Source organism: Mirounga angustirostris, unplaced genomic scaffold (assembly GCF_029215605.1).
Source record: "Mirounga angustirostris isolate CCGP_5_RB_7025 unplaced genomic scaffold, mMirAng1.0.hap1 SCAF_9, whole genome shotgun sequence".
NCBI lineage: Eukaryota > Metazoa > Chordata > Mammalia > Carnivora > Phocidae > Mirounga > Mirounga angustirostris.
The window spans coordinates 9,253,709-9,267,846 of NW_026991717.1; the positions used below are offsets into that span (position 1 = coordinate 9,253,709).

Here is a 14,138-nt window from a genome sequence, read left to right on the forward strand (position 1 = left end):
GCCCTCTGCTCTTTATTGTTGCTTGTTTCTGTTTCACAATGGCCTTGGAAGAAGAAAATCAAGTTTGTAGAGTTGTATATATACTAAGAATCAATACAGTCTGATTCTCCTGTGAATAAAATGTTGGGCTGTGTGTTGGCTTCATAAAAATTATTTTGTCACTACATTCTACCCAACAACAAAAGTCCAAAAATTGGAAACCATGCTAGATCTCTCCAACCCCCTCACTTACACGCCATGCCAAACTTTTGCACCAATCACCTGCCCTCTTCCCACTTCACACTCTGAAAAAGCCACCATTGTCAGTTCCACCCTGACCAAATTTTTTGACCCCCTGGTTTTTATCCCAGGTAGCAAAGAATGGTAAGAGTCAATGATCCTCCTGGAATCTTTAGAACTCAGCCCAATTCTATATAAACATCCAGGCCAGCAAGATGGTAGATTGTTTCTTTTGGAAACCATCTTTACAGTTTGTTTTCCTGTTACAGAAACATGTTGCTAAGAGATCTTTGGCTTGGCAAGACCCACTAAATTTTTGCTAGAAAATCCTGGCTTTGTCTCTCTGACCACTGTTATCAAAACCTCTCAGCCATCCTCAGAGGCTCCATTACCATCACCACCAAAGGAAACTATTCTACTTTTACACATTCTTGCAAAATCCATGGGGGCCCATGAGTATTTATGAAAGAAGAGTACAGTCTAGTAAGTTAAGTATCACACTTAGGTTTGGGCTCTCCAATCTTTATGCAAAGATTGCTTCTTTGCTATTCAGACCACACACAGGGCAGTTCAGTTACCTTATCCAAAGAAAATCAATGAAGATCAGAACATCAGAAACAGTATCACATGAGCAGCATTTAGGCGAACTACATTAAACTCAGAGAGGACTTCACATGGGGAAGTTGAGGCATGTAAAAGGGGTATTCAATTTTATCTACAGGGTACCCCAAGGTAGGACTGCATAAAATGTTTGAAGTTCACAGGGCAAAGATCAAAGCACAGAAAAACACAAATCCACCTAGTTATGCACAACAGAATGGTCATGCTCTGAAATGGAATGCCAATCACAGAAAAAGTTCAAGTAGAAGTTAGATGAACCATATGTCTGGTAGGTTCTAAGAAGGGTTCATGAGCTGAGACTTTTAAGGGCTTTTACTGTGAGATGCTGTGCTTCCATTGTAGTCTCAAGTCTTTTGAAAATGGTGTGCTGTGGCCTGTGGATTTCCTATCAGTACAATAACACAATGGTTTCCAAGTCCCTTTCAGCCAAAATTGTTTCAGTGAGCCAAGTGATCTATGATGTGCCTTGAGCTCCATGATGAAAGATGCAATATAAAAAAAAGGGTAATTTTAGTCATAATAAATAATGGTAATGATGATGAATGGTAGTGTCACTGAGAAGAAGCTGGCCTGCCATTAGGGAGTCCAAAACAACCAGCTGTGAGCTGAAAATGACTGTGTCCAGGCCAGGAGGATGCTCCGTGACTGAGACCACATTAACCTTTCAACCAAAGACCTGGACCAAGCCCCTGATTTGGAGGTGTGAGCAATTGTAATGGAAGAAACTACAGTACTTATCCCTGAGCTTGAATATTGCCTTGGGCTTAGGAGACATTTTCCCAGACAGGTCAATAGGGAGCATGTTCCCTTACTCTTCCAACAGAAGAGGAAACTGAGTAGGTCGGGGGAAGAGCCAGATTGCACACTAGAATTATGACTCTAAACCCAGTACGCTTTCCATCCTCTACCAGTCCCCTGACAATTCAATGGAAAGAGAAACTTCAGGAAAGAGCCAACTTGGACGAGAACATGCTGAAATGGGATCATGTTCCTCAAGATGGCTTGCATAGCTGTTTTCCATCCATTTAGGCTGATAGAGCTTGCTAATGAAATCCTGGGTGCCTCAAGCAGGGAGGAGTCACTCATTAATGTCCTAGACCTGTTCTCTGGAGCCAGTGTAACATATGGCAGGAGGCTGCTGAGTTCTGCTGGACCAGGAGGGAACACTGCTCTAGAGCCTTGTCCAGCTTGAGAGCTAAGAAGGCTAATTGCTTCCAGAGGCCTAATTAATGCTCCTAAATGAGGGACTTGGCCTCTTATTCCTCACATGCGCTTGAAGACCAACCAGTCGCCACAGGCAAAGACAAAGGACCCTACCTCTGCCCATCAAAAACCTCCACCAAAAACAAGAGAGTCTGGGAGTTACAAAACCAGGAAACTTGTTAGGAACACACGAATCCTTTACTTCTTTGCCTTTTTTATTTTTTTGGTATATTATACTGAAATTTTATTTTTAAAGTCTATAGCTTTGACTTGCTTGCATTTTGGCATAGTTTAACATATTTTATCATTTGGAATGTACTCTGATCCTCTTTTTATATTTTATCATGATTTTTTAACTGATCAGTATTCTTTTCTGTGCTTATCCTTTGAAGCTAGTCTATTCTCAGCTGCTTAACATGTTATTTCATTTTTTTCCTTAAGGAAATTAATTACTATTTTATCTTTCTTAAAATGGTCTCTTATTTAGTTGAAGCCATTTTAAATTTTATCTCTGTGAAATTTTTGTTTTCTTTTTTATATTTTTTAAATAACTCTCATTTTATCTCATTTCACCTTGTGATATTGCCCTATTTTCTCCATTTTCTAAACTTGTGCTTTGCTTCTCTAATAGTGACATTTTAAACTCTAAATTCTTTTCCATGTATAGCCTCTGAAATTATTTTTCTTTCAATTTTTTTTAACTTATCTTATGTTCTGTTTTTCCCATAGGACACCAGTGTCCATTCCCATAGTGAGAAGAATCCTCGATGACCATGGGAAGAAACCTTAGTCTGTTTCCACAGGGTTTGAGAATTTGTGAACGTTAATCCTGCCACCCCATCCACCAGCCATGTCACCTCGGGGACCCGCTCTGGTTTCTGCGCTTCAGCTGGCAAAATCTAAAAATGCCCACTTCTTCCAAAAGACCTCATCAGACCCTGGACTTCCTTCTTCCCACCATGTGTTCTGAAGGTGGCAGGAACGCAGTGAGGAGAAGCGCCGCCCCTTCTGTCTCTCCTTCAACCAACCATGACCCCCCGGCCATTCCACAGCCCCTTTCAATCCTGCCCGCCAGCCCATTTGGATATGGTGACGCCCTTCTTGGGGCTGTATCCAGAATCCAGTAAAATACAACTCAGAATAAAGATCCCCCTGCCATAAATATCAGTAAGGAAATAAAAGCACTGGTCTTAACTGTGGAGAAATCAGAATTTGAGTTCTGACTTTGCCACTAACCCACCATGTGCCCTGGGCAAATCCCTTGATTAGCATGGACACTAATTTTCTCCTTTAAAAAAAAAAAAGACTGTTACACCAGATTATTTCTAAGGACCCCTCTGGAGTTAACTGCCTATGAGTCTATGCCCTTCTATAAAACAACAACAGCAACAACAACAACAACAACAAAAACCTGACACAACCTCAATGTGTATGGAGAATGCGTTGTTATTTGTATCCACTAACAGAAGCCCAAGAGAATTTACTCCTGCCAGAGTAACAAGGCCTCTCCAACCACACCCACTGAGCGACACAATGCGTTACCATGGTGACACAAATGAGGACCCAGTTGGTCTGGGTGCCTGACATACTTGCCATTGATGACACCATCTGGATTGAGCATGGGGATGATCTTGAAAATGAAGTTTTCCCTCAGGAGTCTAGCCACGGGGTCACTGCTGACCAGGAACTCCAGGGCCCCCTTCATCACCCAGCTGGCATTACTCTCTCCCGGGTGCACTCGGGCAGTGATCACCTGGTATGGACGCTGCCCTGCCAAGACAGGAACATGAGAAAATTAAACCTAAATACACTTTCCATTTCCAGCAAGATAACCTCCCAGGGGCCAGAATTACACCTGACTGGCATAAAGTCCAAAATAGGTTGATTGTTTCCCATACATATCTGATCCACACTGATCCATTTTTCTATTTGCTTCTATAGTCTGCAAGACTCAAGAAAGTATAAAGTGAAAGCTCAAGGCTGTTATCAACAGCTAAGTACTTAGTGGTATGAAAAGAAGCCAAGAAGCCAATTATATCAAGACCACCAAAGGAACAATTAACTCTCCAGAATCCAATAGCATGATGCTGTATGTCACAGATCTGAAATTGAATCTTATCTTCATACTTAGCAGTTGTAAGATCTTAGGTAAATAATTTAATTTATGCAAGGCTAGTATCTCATCTGTAAAATGGGGACAATGATGCTGATCTTGTGTGGGTGTTATAAAAACAGAAAGATGTAAATAAGGCACTTGGCATATTACTTGCCATTCACTACATGTTAGTTTCTCCCATCTCAATGATGGTGTCTATGGGTAGGATGGCCCCCTCTCATTCCCCAGTAGAAATGGGATTCAAGGGCAGAACTTGTGCTGGGAACTTTATGTCTGTAGGACACTGAACTCCAACAATGAGAAAGACTTGACAAGAGTGAAGCACCTAGAATCTCAATCATGCAAAAAGAATCAGGAAAACACTCTCTGCCCAACCATAGGGAGCATATTGATCTGAAGAGACCTTATGGAGAATGCATTGATGAGAGAAAGATGGGCTTGTCTTCCTTCCTTGTTGAGAGAAAACATCTGGGCCATTGTAATGTTGAGATGTACTCTAAGACCACATCCTGGCTCAGGTGAAAAGTGTGTTTTGATTGATTAATGGTGTCTGCCCCACCCCCATACGCTTGGGAAAGGAGGGCTGAAGATGTGGCCTCATACCAGAAGTTCACCACATCTGCTCTAACCCCTTGTCCGATTGTGTGTGTGTGTGTGTTTTCTGACTCTCTTTTCCTTTTGTATCCTCACCCAATTCCTTAAAGCTCCTAAACCCACCTGAATGACAAGAACTAAGCGTTTGCCAAGTATAAATACCCCAGCCACCAAGCAGCCTAAAAGTTAAACTAGTCATTTCTTTCCATCTCATTCAAATCACTGCCAGCTAAATACAGCTTTTCTTCCCTTAAATAGTAGCCTTTTTGAGGGAACAAACTGTGTCTCGGATTCTGTGCAAAGAAATACAAAATTGAGGGGCACCTGGGTGTCTCAGTCGGTTAAGCGGTTAAGGGTCCTGGGATCAAGCCCCAAGTCAGGCTCCCTGCTCAGCGGGGAGCCTGCTTCTCCCTCTCCCGCTGCTATTCCCCCTGCTTGAACTCTGTGTTAAATAAATAAATAAAATCTTAAAAAAAAGGAAATACAAAATTGATTAACTTTCAATAACAGAGCTAAAGAACAGGTAATAGTGAATATTATCATTCATTTAGACAAAAAAAAAAAAAAACACTATCTGTTGACAACCACTGAGATCTCAGTTTGAGGAGCAGAGATCGGTACCTTTTTACTGACTATGGTGAGAGCAGATCACATCAGCCCCTTATAGATCATTTATATATTGGAGATAATATTTGGTTGTTTTTCTCTAAGCAGGTGTCTTGAGCATATTCCAGAAACTGCAGGAGCCATGGGATATGAAAGTTGAATAGATTATAGTCCTTGTTCTGTAAGAGGCCATAGCCTTTGCCAGTAGTGACAAACGCAAGCAAATACTGGCAAGTGAGCTAATGGAAGTGTATGTAAAGTACCAAAGACAGATATGACTGAGAGAGGGAAGGATGTTTCCAGAGCTGTGATGCTTTTTGGGCTGAGTCTTGCAGAATGAGTCTCATCCTATGGGGGAGAAGTGAGAAAGCGTCTTCTAAGCAAAGAATAAGACACATGCAAAGAACAAAAAGGAGTAAAAATTGGAACATTGAAGAATAAAGGAAACCACAAGTGGCTGAAACAAAGGACTGAGGATGGTGACACATGGATTTAGAAAAGTAGGCTGGTGTCAAACTAGTAAGGTCTTCCTGACATATTTTGTTTAGGGATTTGGACTTTATTCTACAGATCAGAAGTTCTCAACCACCCAGTCAGTGTCTCACAGGTATGCTATGGTCATTGATGGTGCCTACTGAAGAATCACTGGTTACCAATAAAAGTGTAAATGTTTGCTTATGATATTGTATATGTAATATATATGTATACATACACTATGCACACACACATGGCACAAACTGCTGGTTTTCTGTCCAGTAGCCTTTCTTCTTTTCTTTCTGATGATGAGACCCAATTCTGGGGGTGAAAGAATGTGCCCAGATTCAAACAGCCAGATGCATGGATCCTCTTGTAGGGAAGAGTGGCCATGTGATCAAGCTGTGGCCAATGAGATGTAAATGGTAGCAGGAGGTAAATCTTTCTAGCAAACTAATTGAAGAAGACAGTTTCACCTGGCAAATTTGTCTTAGTCTTTGCCTCTTTTCCTTGCCCTTCTTCTTCCTCTTGCATTGAACACAGATACAATACTTTCAGGTGAGGAAGTCAACTTGAGAACCAAAGTCACATGCTAAAGATGGTGACCATAAAGATGGGAAGAACCTGGGTTCTTGATATATTCCTTAAGAAGCTACCCTACACCTTCATGAGCTTCTTCAGTGCTTCTGGATATCTGAGACCAATAAACCACTCTCTGGCCAGGCAAATGTAATCACAGTTCTGTTACAACTGGTTAAATTCTAGTCTAACTTATTATATAAGATCAGATTTGAAATCATCCTGATAATATTACTTTGGTTTTTTGGGTGTTACTTTGGTTTTGGATTTTTTTTTTAAAGATGTTATGTATTTATTTGAGAGAGAGAGAGAAAGCACAAGCTGGGGAAGGGACAGAGGGATAAGCAGACTCCCCGCTGAGCAGGGAGCCTGATGTAGGGCTTGATCCCAGGACCCTGAGATCATGACCTTAGCCAAATTCAGATGTTCAGCTGACTGAGTCACCCATGTGCCCCTAATAATGTTACTTTGAATGGAATGCAGTCTCATGTGCTTTCTGGATTTGGGAGGAGAGAGTGAAAGAGAGTCTTCATGAGACTATTTGATACGCATGTCCCAGAAAGGAACAGCTGAGAGCCACTGTTTTAAGTAGAGAGTCCAGGGGCACCTGGGTGGCTCAGTTGGTTAGGCATCCAACTCTTGGTTTCAGTTCAGGTCATGATCTCAGGGTCGTGAGATCGAGCCCAGAACTGGTCTTGGCATGGAGTCTACTTGAGATTCTCTCCGTCTCCCTCGGCCCCTCCCCCAATTCATGGGTACACTCTCTCTTTCTATCTCTAAGAAATAGAGAGTCCATGATGGTTTTTCAGCAGGAGAAAGACATGCCAAAGCCTATGCTTCATAAAATCATTTTGACATTATTGTAGATCATGCATTTGCTAAATCAGAGACAGTATGGCCTGTTGAGTAAAGAACAACTTTTCGGAGCCGTATTTCCAGAGTTCACATTCCAGCCCCACCATTTTCTACAGAATGAGTTATGGAAGTTTCTGATGAAATTAAGTATTGGATTGGGTATCCTGCAGGTAAGACTAATGATTTCCTAACTGGAGCTTACTAAATAAACATACTGAGGAGGAAAAGAGATATACAGTTAGCTAGCTGAGCAGAGCTGAACCTAACTGAAGGCCAACTTGCCCCTCCATCATTTGCTCACAATTACATCTCACTCTTTCCAAAGCAAGTCATATTGGCACTCCAATAAAAAGCTTGTTGAGAAAGAGGCTCGATGAATTTGTACTCAATCAGCAGACTATTTTCAGTTCTATAATTCCATACCACTCTCTTTGTGGTCTTTGAACTAAGTTCATTTACGGCATATGGAACAACAATAGTAAGTACTCCCAGCCTAGCAAGAAGAAATAAAAAATAGCTTAAGCTCTTGTAAATTTCCAATACCAACTGAACACCCTCATTGTCTGGGCCAGTTGGCTCCCACCGCCTGTTACCCAGTACAGTTCAGTGCATTAGTCATTAAGCAAATGCAGCCCTTGCAAAGAGATGTCCAAGGTGTTCCTTCCCTTCCAAGAATCAGGTTGATAACCTGCTATATTGTAATACACCACAAGACCTAACAGGCTGTTCTGAGCATCCTGATGAAGCAAACAGGGAAAACTGTGGGTTCTCATGAAGACATAAGCAGCATGTTAGCCATTTCTAGTTGATTCTTCTTTTTCCTCTGTGATTTAAGACAATTTTACAGTTGTATTGGTGAGTTAAACTTGTGAGACCATTCAGCTGCAGCAGCAAATGGTGCTCCAGAGAACCCATAATAGACAACAGCTGTAAATACTATGCGACACATATACCATGTGTTTTTTTTTTTCTTGTTATTGACAATTTCAGTTTTAAAAACTCATTTCTGCTTAGGGTAGGGCAAAGAGTATCAGGTATCTGCATTTTTTTTCCTCTGTAATTTATAAAATCTATTCTGGAGGTCACCAAAATCTATGGGGGAGTCATGGTTTGGCAATATGCTAATTCTTAAAACTCGGTCTTGAATTTATGTCAGTGGTAATAACATCTGTAAAAAGAGGTTAGAAATAAGTAGGGGATTATATGAGGCTCACGGCCAATGAAAACCTGAGTAAGAACTGAAGACATATGTAATGATACACGTGTGTACCCAGCTATATAAACACCCATCCAGTTTTTCCTTTTTTCTTCTAACAATATATATTGAACTCCTACTGGCACTCTGGAAGGTTCTGGAGATTCCAAGGGTAATAGTGGTTTTTGCCCTCAGGGAACTAATAATAGTCTGGTGGGAAAGACAGGCACACTGATAATTATGATCCAGTGTGATCAGGGACATTTGTCAAGACATTTTCAAAGCATAGTGGAATGCTCATTACAACATTATTTATAATGATGTGATCAACTGGAAGTGACTTAAATGTGCACCTGCAGAAACTAGTTAAGGAAAGGATTCATAAACAGAAAACTACGCAAGCATTAAAATGGCACCTAGATCTTTCTGTTGATACTAGAAGATATCTGTGACACTATGATGAGTGACAAAACACAGGCAAGAGAGCTGCATCATAGTGGATCCCTTTTGTATGTAGTCGTCCCATTCACTTAAAGTTATCTATCTATACATAGGACACCTCTGTGGGTGGAGGTCATCTCAGTAATTTTTATGTCTGCTATATCCCTATCTAGAATGTTCTCTTCTTCAGAAAATAATAATCATATGTCAATTTTCCCAAAGGCAAAATATTTTCAAATAGTAAACCACAGAGGAGAAAGAGGAAAGAAATGGATTTTCACAGAAGAGATAACATTGGATCAGGTTTGTCCAGATTGAGTGAGAGTTTGCCAGATGAAGAAAAGAAAGGAAGGAGGTGATAGGAAAAGGCTAAGTAGGTGCATTTGCCAAATAACAAGGTCATAGAGCACATAATGCCTGAAGAAGAGCAAAGTGATTTGATGTGGCTGAAGCACTAAGCTATATGGAAGGTCAAATGGGAGTGAGTCACAAAGTGGTTTGCACCTGTGTCTGCAGACCTTTGGAACCAATGCTAAGGAGACTGAAAACAATCTTGCAAGTTGTAAAAGCCCCATGGAAAATCCTTATGCAGGGGTGTGATCAGACAGCAGTTCTCACTGGAGCTGAAGACTCAGATACTGGGCTTAAGAGGTGGGAGAAATGGCCAAAAGAGCGGAATGATTTCCGAAGTCAAGGAAGACTACCTTGGCCTTCACTCTGGAAGAGAGTGCATAAAAACAACTTGATTGGGGTGCCTGGGTGGCTAGGTGGGTTACGTGTCTGACTTCGGCTCAGGTCATGATCTCAGGGTCCTGGGATCAAGCCCCAAGTCAGGTCTGCTTCTTTCTCTCTCCCTCTCACTTTGCCCCTCCCCCTGCTCGTGCTCACTTGTACTCTCTCTCTCAAATAAATAAATAAAATCTTTTTTAAAAAATTGATTTAACGCCAAAGGGGTAAGGGAGGAGGCAAGGAAACAAATATGGGAAAAAATTGTCAATGAAAGAAGATTCTGAAGAAAGAGAAAATCTGAAAATAGGTGTGGTGAAAAATTTGTATACATTATAGAATATACGGTTTCCCACCAAAGGTAGCATACTATGTACATTTTCTGCACCATGGGTTCCATCTCTTTTTTTAATTAGCTTTATTTATAGTATAATGTACATTCAATAAATTTCACCAATTTTAATTTTACAATTCAGTGAATTTTGACAAATGTATTCAGTGCTGTAAAACCACTATGATCATAATATAGAGCATTATTACCATCACAAAAATCCTCCTTATTCTGTTTTGCAGGCATCCCTATCTCCCTATCCCCCACCCCTAGCCTACGGTAACCAGTGATCTGCTTTTCATCTCAATAGCGTTGTCTTCTCTGGAATTTCATAAGAATTGATTCATACAGCATATAAGCTTCCTGTCTGGCTTCTTTCACTTGGCATAATGCTTTTGAGAGTCATCCATGTTGTTGTATGTATGTGTCAATAATCTGTTCCTTTTGGCCACAGACTTATATTCCAGTGTGCCACAAAGCAATGGATATGCCACCATTGGTTTATCAGCTCAATTCAATCAATCAAACACTGGTTTAATATTTGAGTTCTTTCCGGTTTAAGGCTATTATGAATAAAGTTGTTATACTTTGTGTACATGTTTTTCTTTGAAGTGAATGCCTACCTACAGAACTTGTGCATATTACAGTAAGGTTAATATTATAGTAGGTTATTACAAGGGGCTGCCAAACTGTTTCCCAAAGAGTATCTATACCATTCTGCATGCCCACAAGTAATGTCTGAGACTGAGAGTTCCAATTGATCCACATGTTGATCAACACTTAACATTGTCAGGCTTTTTAATTTTAGCCATTCTAATGGGGAGGTAGTATCTAATTGTTCTCTCAATTTGCATTTCCCTGATGACTAATGATGTTGGGAACTTTATGTTGTTTTTTGGCCACTTCTATACCTTCTTAAGTCAAGTGCCTGTTCAAATCTTTTGCCCATTTTAAAATCATGTTGTTTGTCTTTTTTTTTTTTAAGATTTTATTTATTTATTTGACAGAGAGAGAGACAGCTAGAGAGGAACACAAGCAGGGAGAGTGGGAGAGGGAGAAGCAGGCTTCCCGCCGAGCAGGGAGCCCAATGCGGGGCTCGATCCCAGGACCCTGGAATCATGACCTGAGCCGAAGGCAGGCGCTTAACGACTGAGCCACCCAGGCGCCCCACGTTGTTTGTCTTATTATTGAGTTCTTGATATCTTCTAAATGCAATCCTCTGGCAGATATATGTTCAGTCAATTCTTCTCCAAGTCTTTGGCTTACCTTCTTATTTTCTAGACTATGTATTTTGAAGCACAAAAGTTTCTTATTTGATAAAACCAAGTGTATGCACTTTTTTCTTTTGTAATTTGGATATTTTGTGTTTCACTAAGAAATCTTTGCCTAACTCGACGTGACAATAATTTTCTTCTGCAAGAGTTAGTCTAAATTTAACATTCAGATCAATTAACATAAGGTGTTTCAAGTTAATTTTGGATTATGATATGACATAAAGGTTGAGATTCATATTTTTCCTCCTATAATATCCTTTAGCATTTTCTACATACTCAATCTTATCTTCTGCAAAAACAAGTTTCATTTTTCTTCTCCAAACCTTATGGCATTTTTTTTTCAGCTGGGTGGTATTATCAACCTGACATTCCTGAAATACAATCAATTTGATTATATTATCCTTTAATGAATTCTGGATTCAGTTATTTCTTTAGAATTTTTGCATCTATGTCCCATGAGAGAGATGGACTTGTAAGGACTTTTTTTCTTATAATGTCCTTGTCAGGCTTAGTTATCAAGGTTATGATGAGTTGGAAAGCATTGCCTCTTTTTCTTTTCTATGTAAGATTTTTTGAAGATTGTAAATATTTCTTCCTTAAATTTATGGTAAAATTTCCTAGGGAAGTCATCTAAGCCTAGAATTCTCTTTCTCAGAAGATTTTAGTAACAACCCAATTTGTATAACAAATCCAATTTTATTTTTAAAGATTTATTTATTTATTTTAGAGAGAGAGAGCTCACACTTGAGTTGGGAGGAGAGGGAGAAAGAAAGGAAGGGGAGGAGGGAGAGAAGCAGACTCCCTGCTCAGCTTGGAGCCAGACACGGGGCTCGATCTCATGACCCTGAGCTCATGACCTGAGCCGAAATCAAGAGTTGGATGCTCAACTGACTAAGCCACCCGGAACCTCCAAACTATTTTAAAACATATTCAAATTGTGTAATAAAAATCCAACTGTTTAGATTTTCTTTTCCTTCTTATGCCCATTTGGTAATTATACTTTTTTGTAATTTTGCATTGAAAACTGTATTTCCAAATTTGTTGGCATAAAATTGCTTTTAAATCCCTCTTATTATATATAAGAATCTCTAGTGATGGTCTCTTATTTTTATTTCTGGTACAGAGGGGTTTTTTTTCTTAATCATTCTCAAAAAGGGCATATCATTTTAGTTTTTTTCCTAAAACTATTTTATAATCATTTTTTCTTTCATTAATTTCTGCCTATAATTTTTATTTATCCTTCCTTCCACTTTCTTTGCCTTTCATATTTTGTTCTTTTATAAAGAACTTGAAATGATATTTAGATCATTAGCTCAGCATATGATAAAATTTTATAAATATCATCTATGTGTTTAAAAGAATGTTGAGTGTCATGTTCCATATACACCAATTATATCAGGTTTGTTAGTCATATTGTTCATATTTTCTTTATTCTTGCTTGATACTATGTCTCCTTATTCTATGAGTTCCTGAAAGAGGTATGTAACAAGTCTCCAAAGATACTTCAGATTATCCATTTCTCCTTGGAATGTTGTCAATTATTTTAAAGCTATACTATTAACAGAAACTAGATTTAGAGTCGCTTCGTAGTCCTAACTGGAATTTTTTATTGTTATAAGGTATCTCTCTATTTCTGTTAAAGTATTTTGCCTTAGTTTCTCATTTATCTGTATTCATATAGGCTACATTTCTTCTGGTTAGTATTTACAATGTGTATCTTTTCTCATCCCTTTCCCTTCAAACTTTTGACAGTTTTTCAGCAGGTGTTTCTTTCTTGGAAGTATGATATAGTTGGATATTGTATTTTATTCACTCTAACATCTGATTTTATTTGGAGTATTTATTCTATTTACATTTGATGAAATTAATGATATATGTGGGTTTAACACTATCATTTTATTATTTGTTCTCCATTTGCCTTAACTATTGTATTACCTATTTTCTGTCCTATCTTGTCTTCAATTGGATTGATTGCATTTTTTTTTCACATTGTTCCTTTTTTCTTCACTATTAGTGTGGTACTTATATGTCTTTTATTCTTTAATTAGTTACCTTAGAGATTATAATATGCACCTTTGATTTATCATAATATGATATAATCTATTTTAATTCCCATTATAAATCTAAAATTCACAAAACATTTACATGGAGTTAATTTCAATTAAATTATATATTTGCCCTTTTTAATTACTCTTCACTCCTTCTGGCATCTAGGTTTCAGTTTTCTTCTGCCTGGAAAATCATCTGTTAGTATTACTTCTAAGAAGTATGGGTCGGCTAGAATTGAGTACTCTCCCTTTTTGTGGTTCCTTCACTTGTCTGAAAATGAATCCATCTCATGTTCAGTTCTGAAAAGTATTTTTGCTGAGTATAGGAATGTGACAATCCTGATGCTGAACTCTGTCTTCCATTTCTTTTCATGTTTCTTGCACCAAGATCCTGCAGAAAGCTGGCTGCTTACAAGTACTGAGAAGTTTGTCTCTTCATTTTGCAGATGTAAGAATGCCTTTGTTTTCTGACATACACACTCTCTTTTACATGGTTTCCAAAGGAAGGGAGAAGGTTTTCACTGGAATTTTCAAGTTCTTGAACTTTCTTATACTCCTTTTTTTTTTTTTTTTTTGGAAACATCGCAGTTGATCATGTTGAAACTAGCAGGTGGGCAATCCTAGCCTCTGCAAATAATGAAGCATTTCCTTATCTCCAAAGGTTATATCACTTATTCCTCATACATTCCTAATTTCTTAGAATTTCTTCAACAGTATGAACTAGAAGAACCCTTTAATTCCATTTGATGTCATCATAACTGCTGGACCTCTGACAGATTAATACACCATTGGGGCTTTTTTTTTAAAGTGTGGGATTATATGGAAACATGCAGATGGCATTGCTATAGAACCCTGC

General features: G+C 38.9%; 1 protein-coding gene across 1 annotated transcript in view; it reads right to left on the reverse strand.

Annotated features, from left to right (window-relative positions):
- AGBL1 (AGBL carboxypeptidase 1) overlaps positions 1–14,138 on the reverse strand; it is an 805,329-nt gene that overhangs the window by 470,711 nt on the left and 320,480 nt on the right. The window contains exon 18 of the mRNA XM_045901694.2: positions 3,633–3,813. Within this exon, the coding sequence (XP_045757650.2) occupies positions 3,633–3,813 (181 nt within the window). The remainder of the gene's footprint in view (positions 1–3,632; positions 3,814–14,138) is intronic.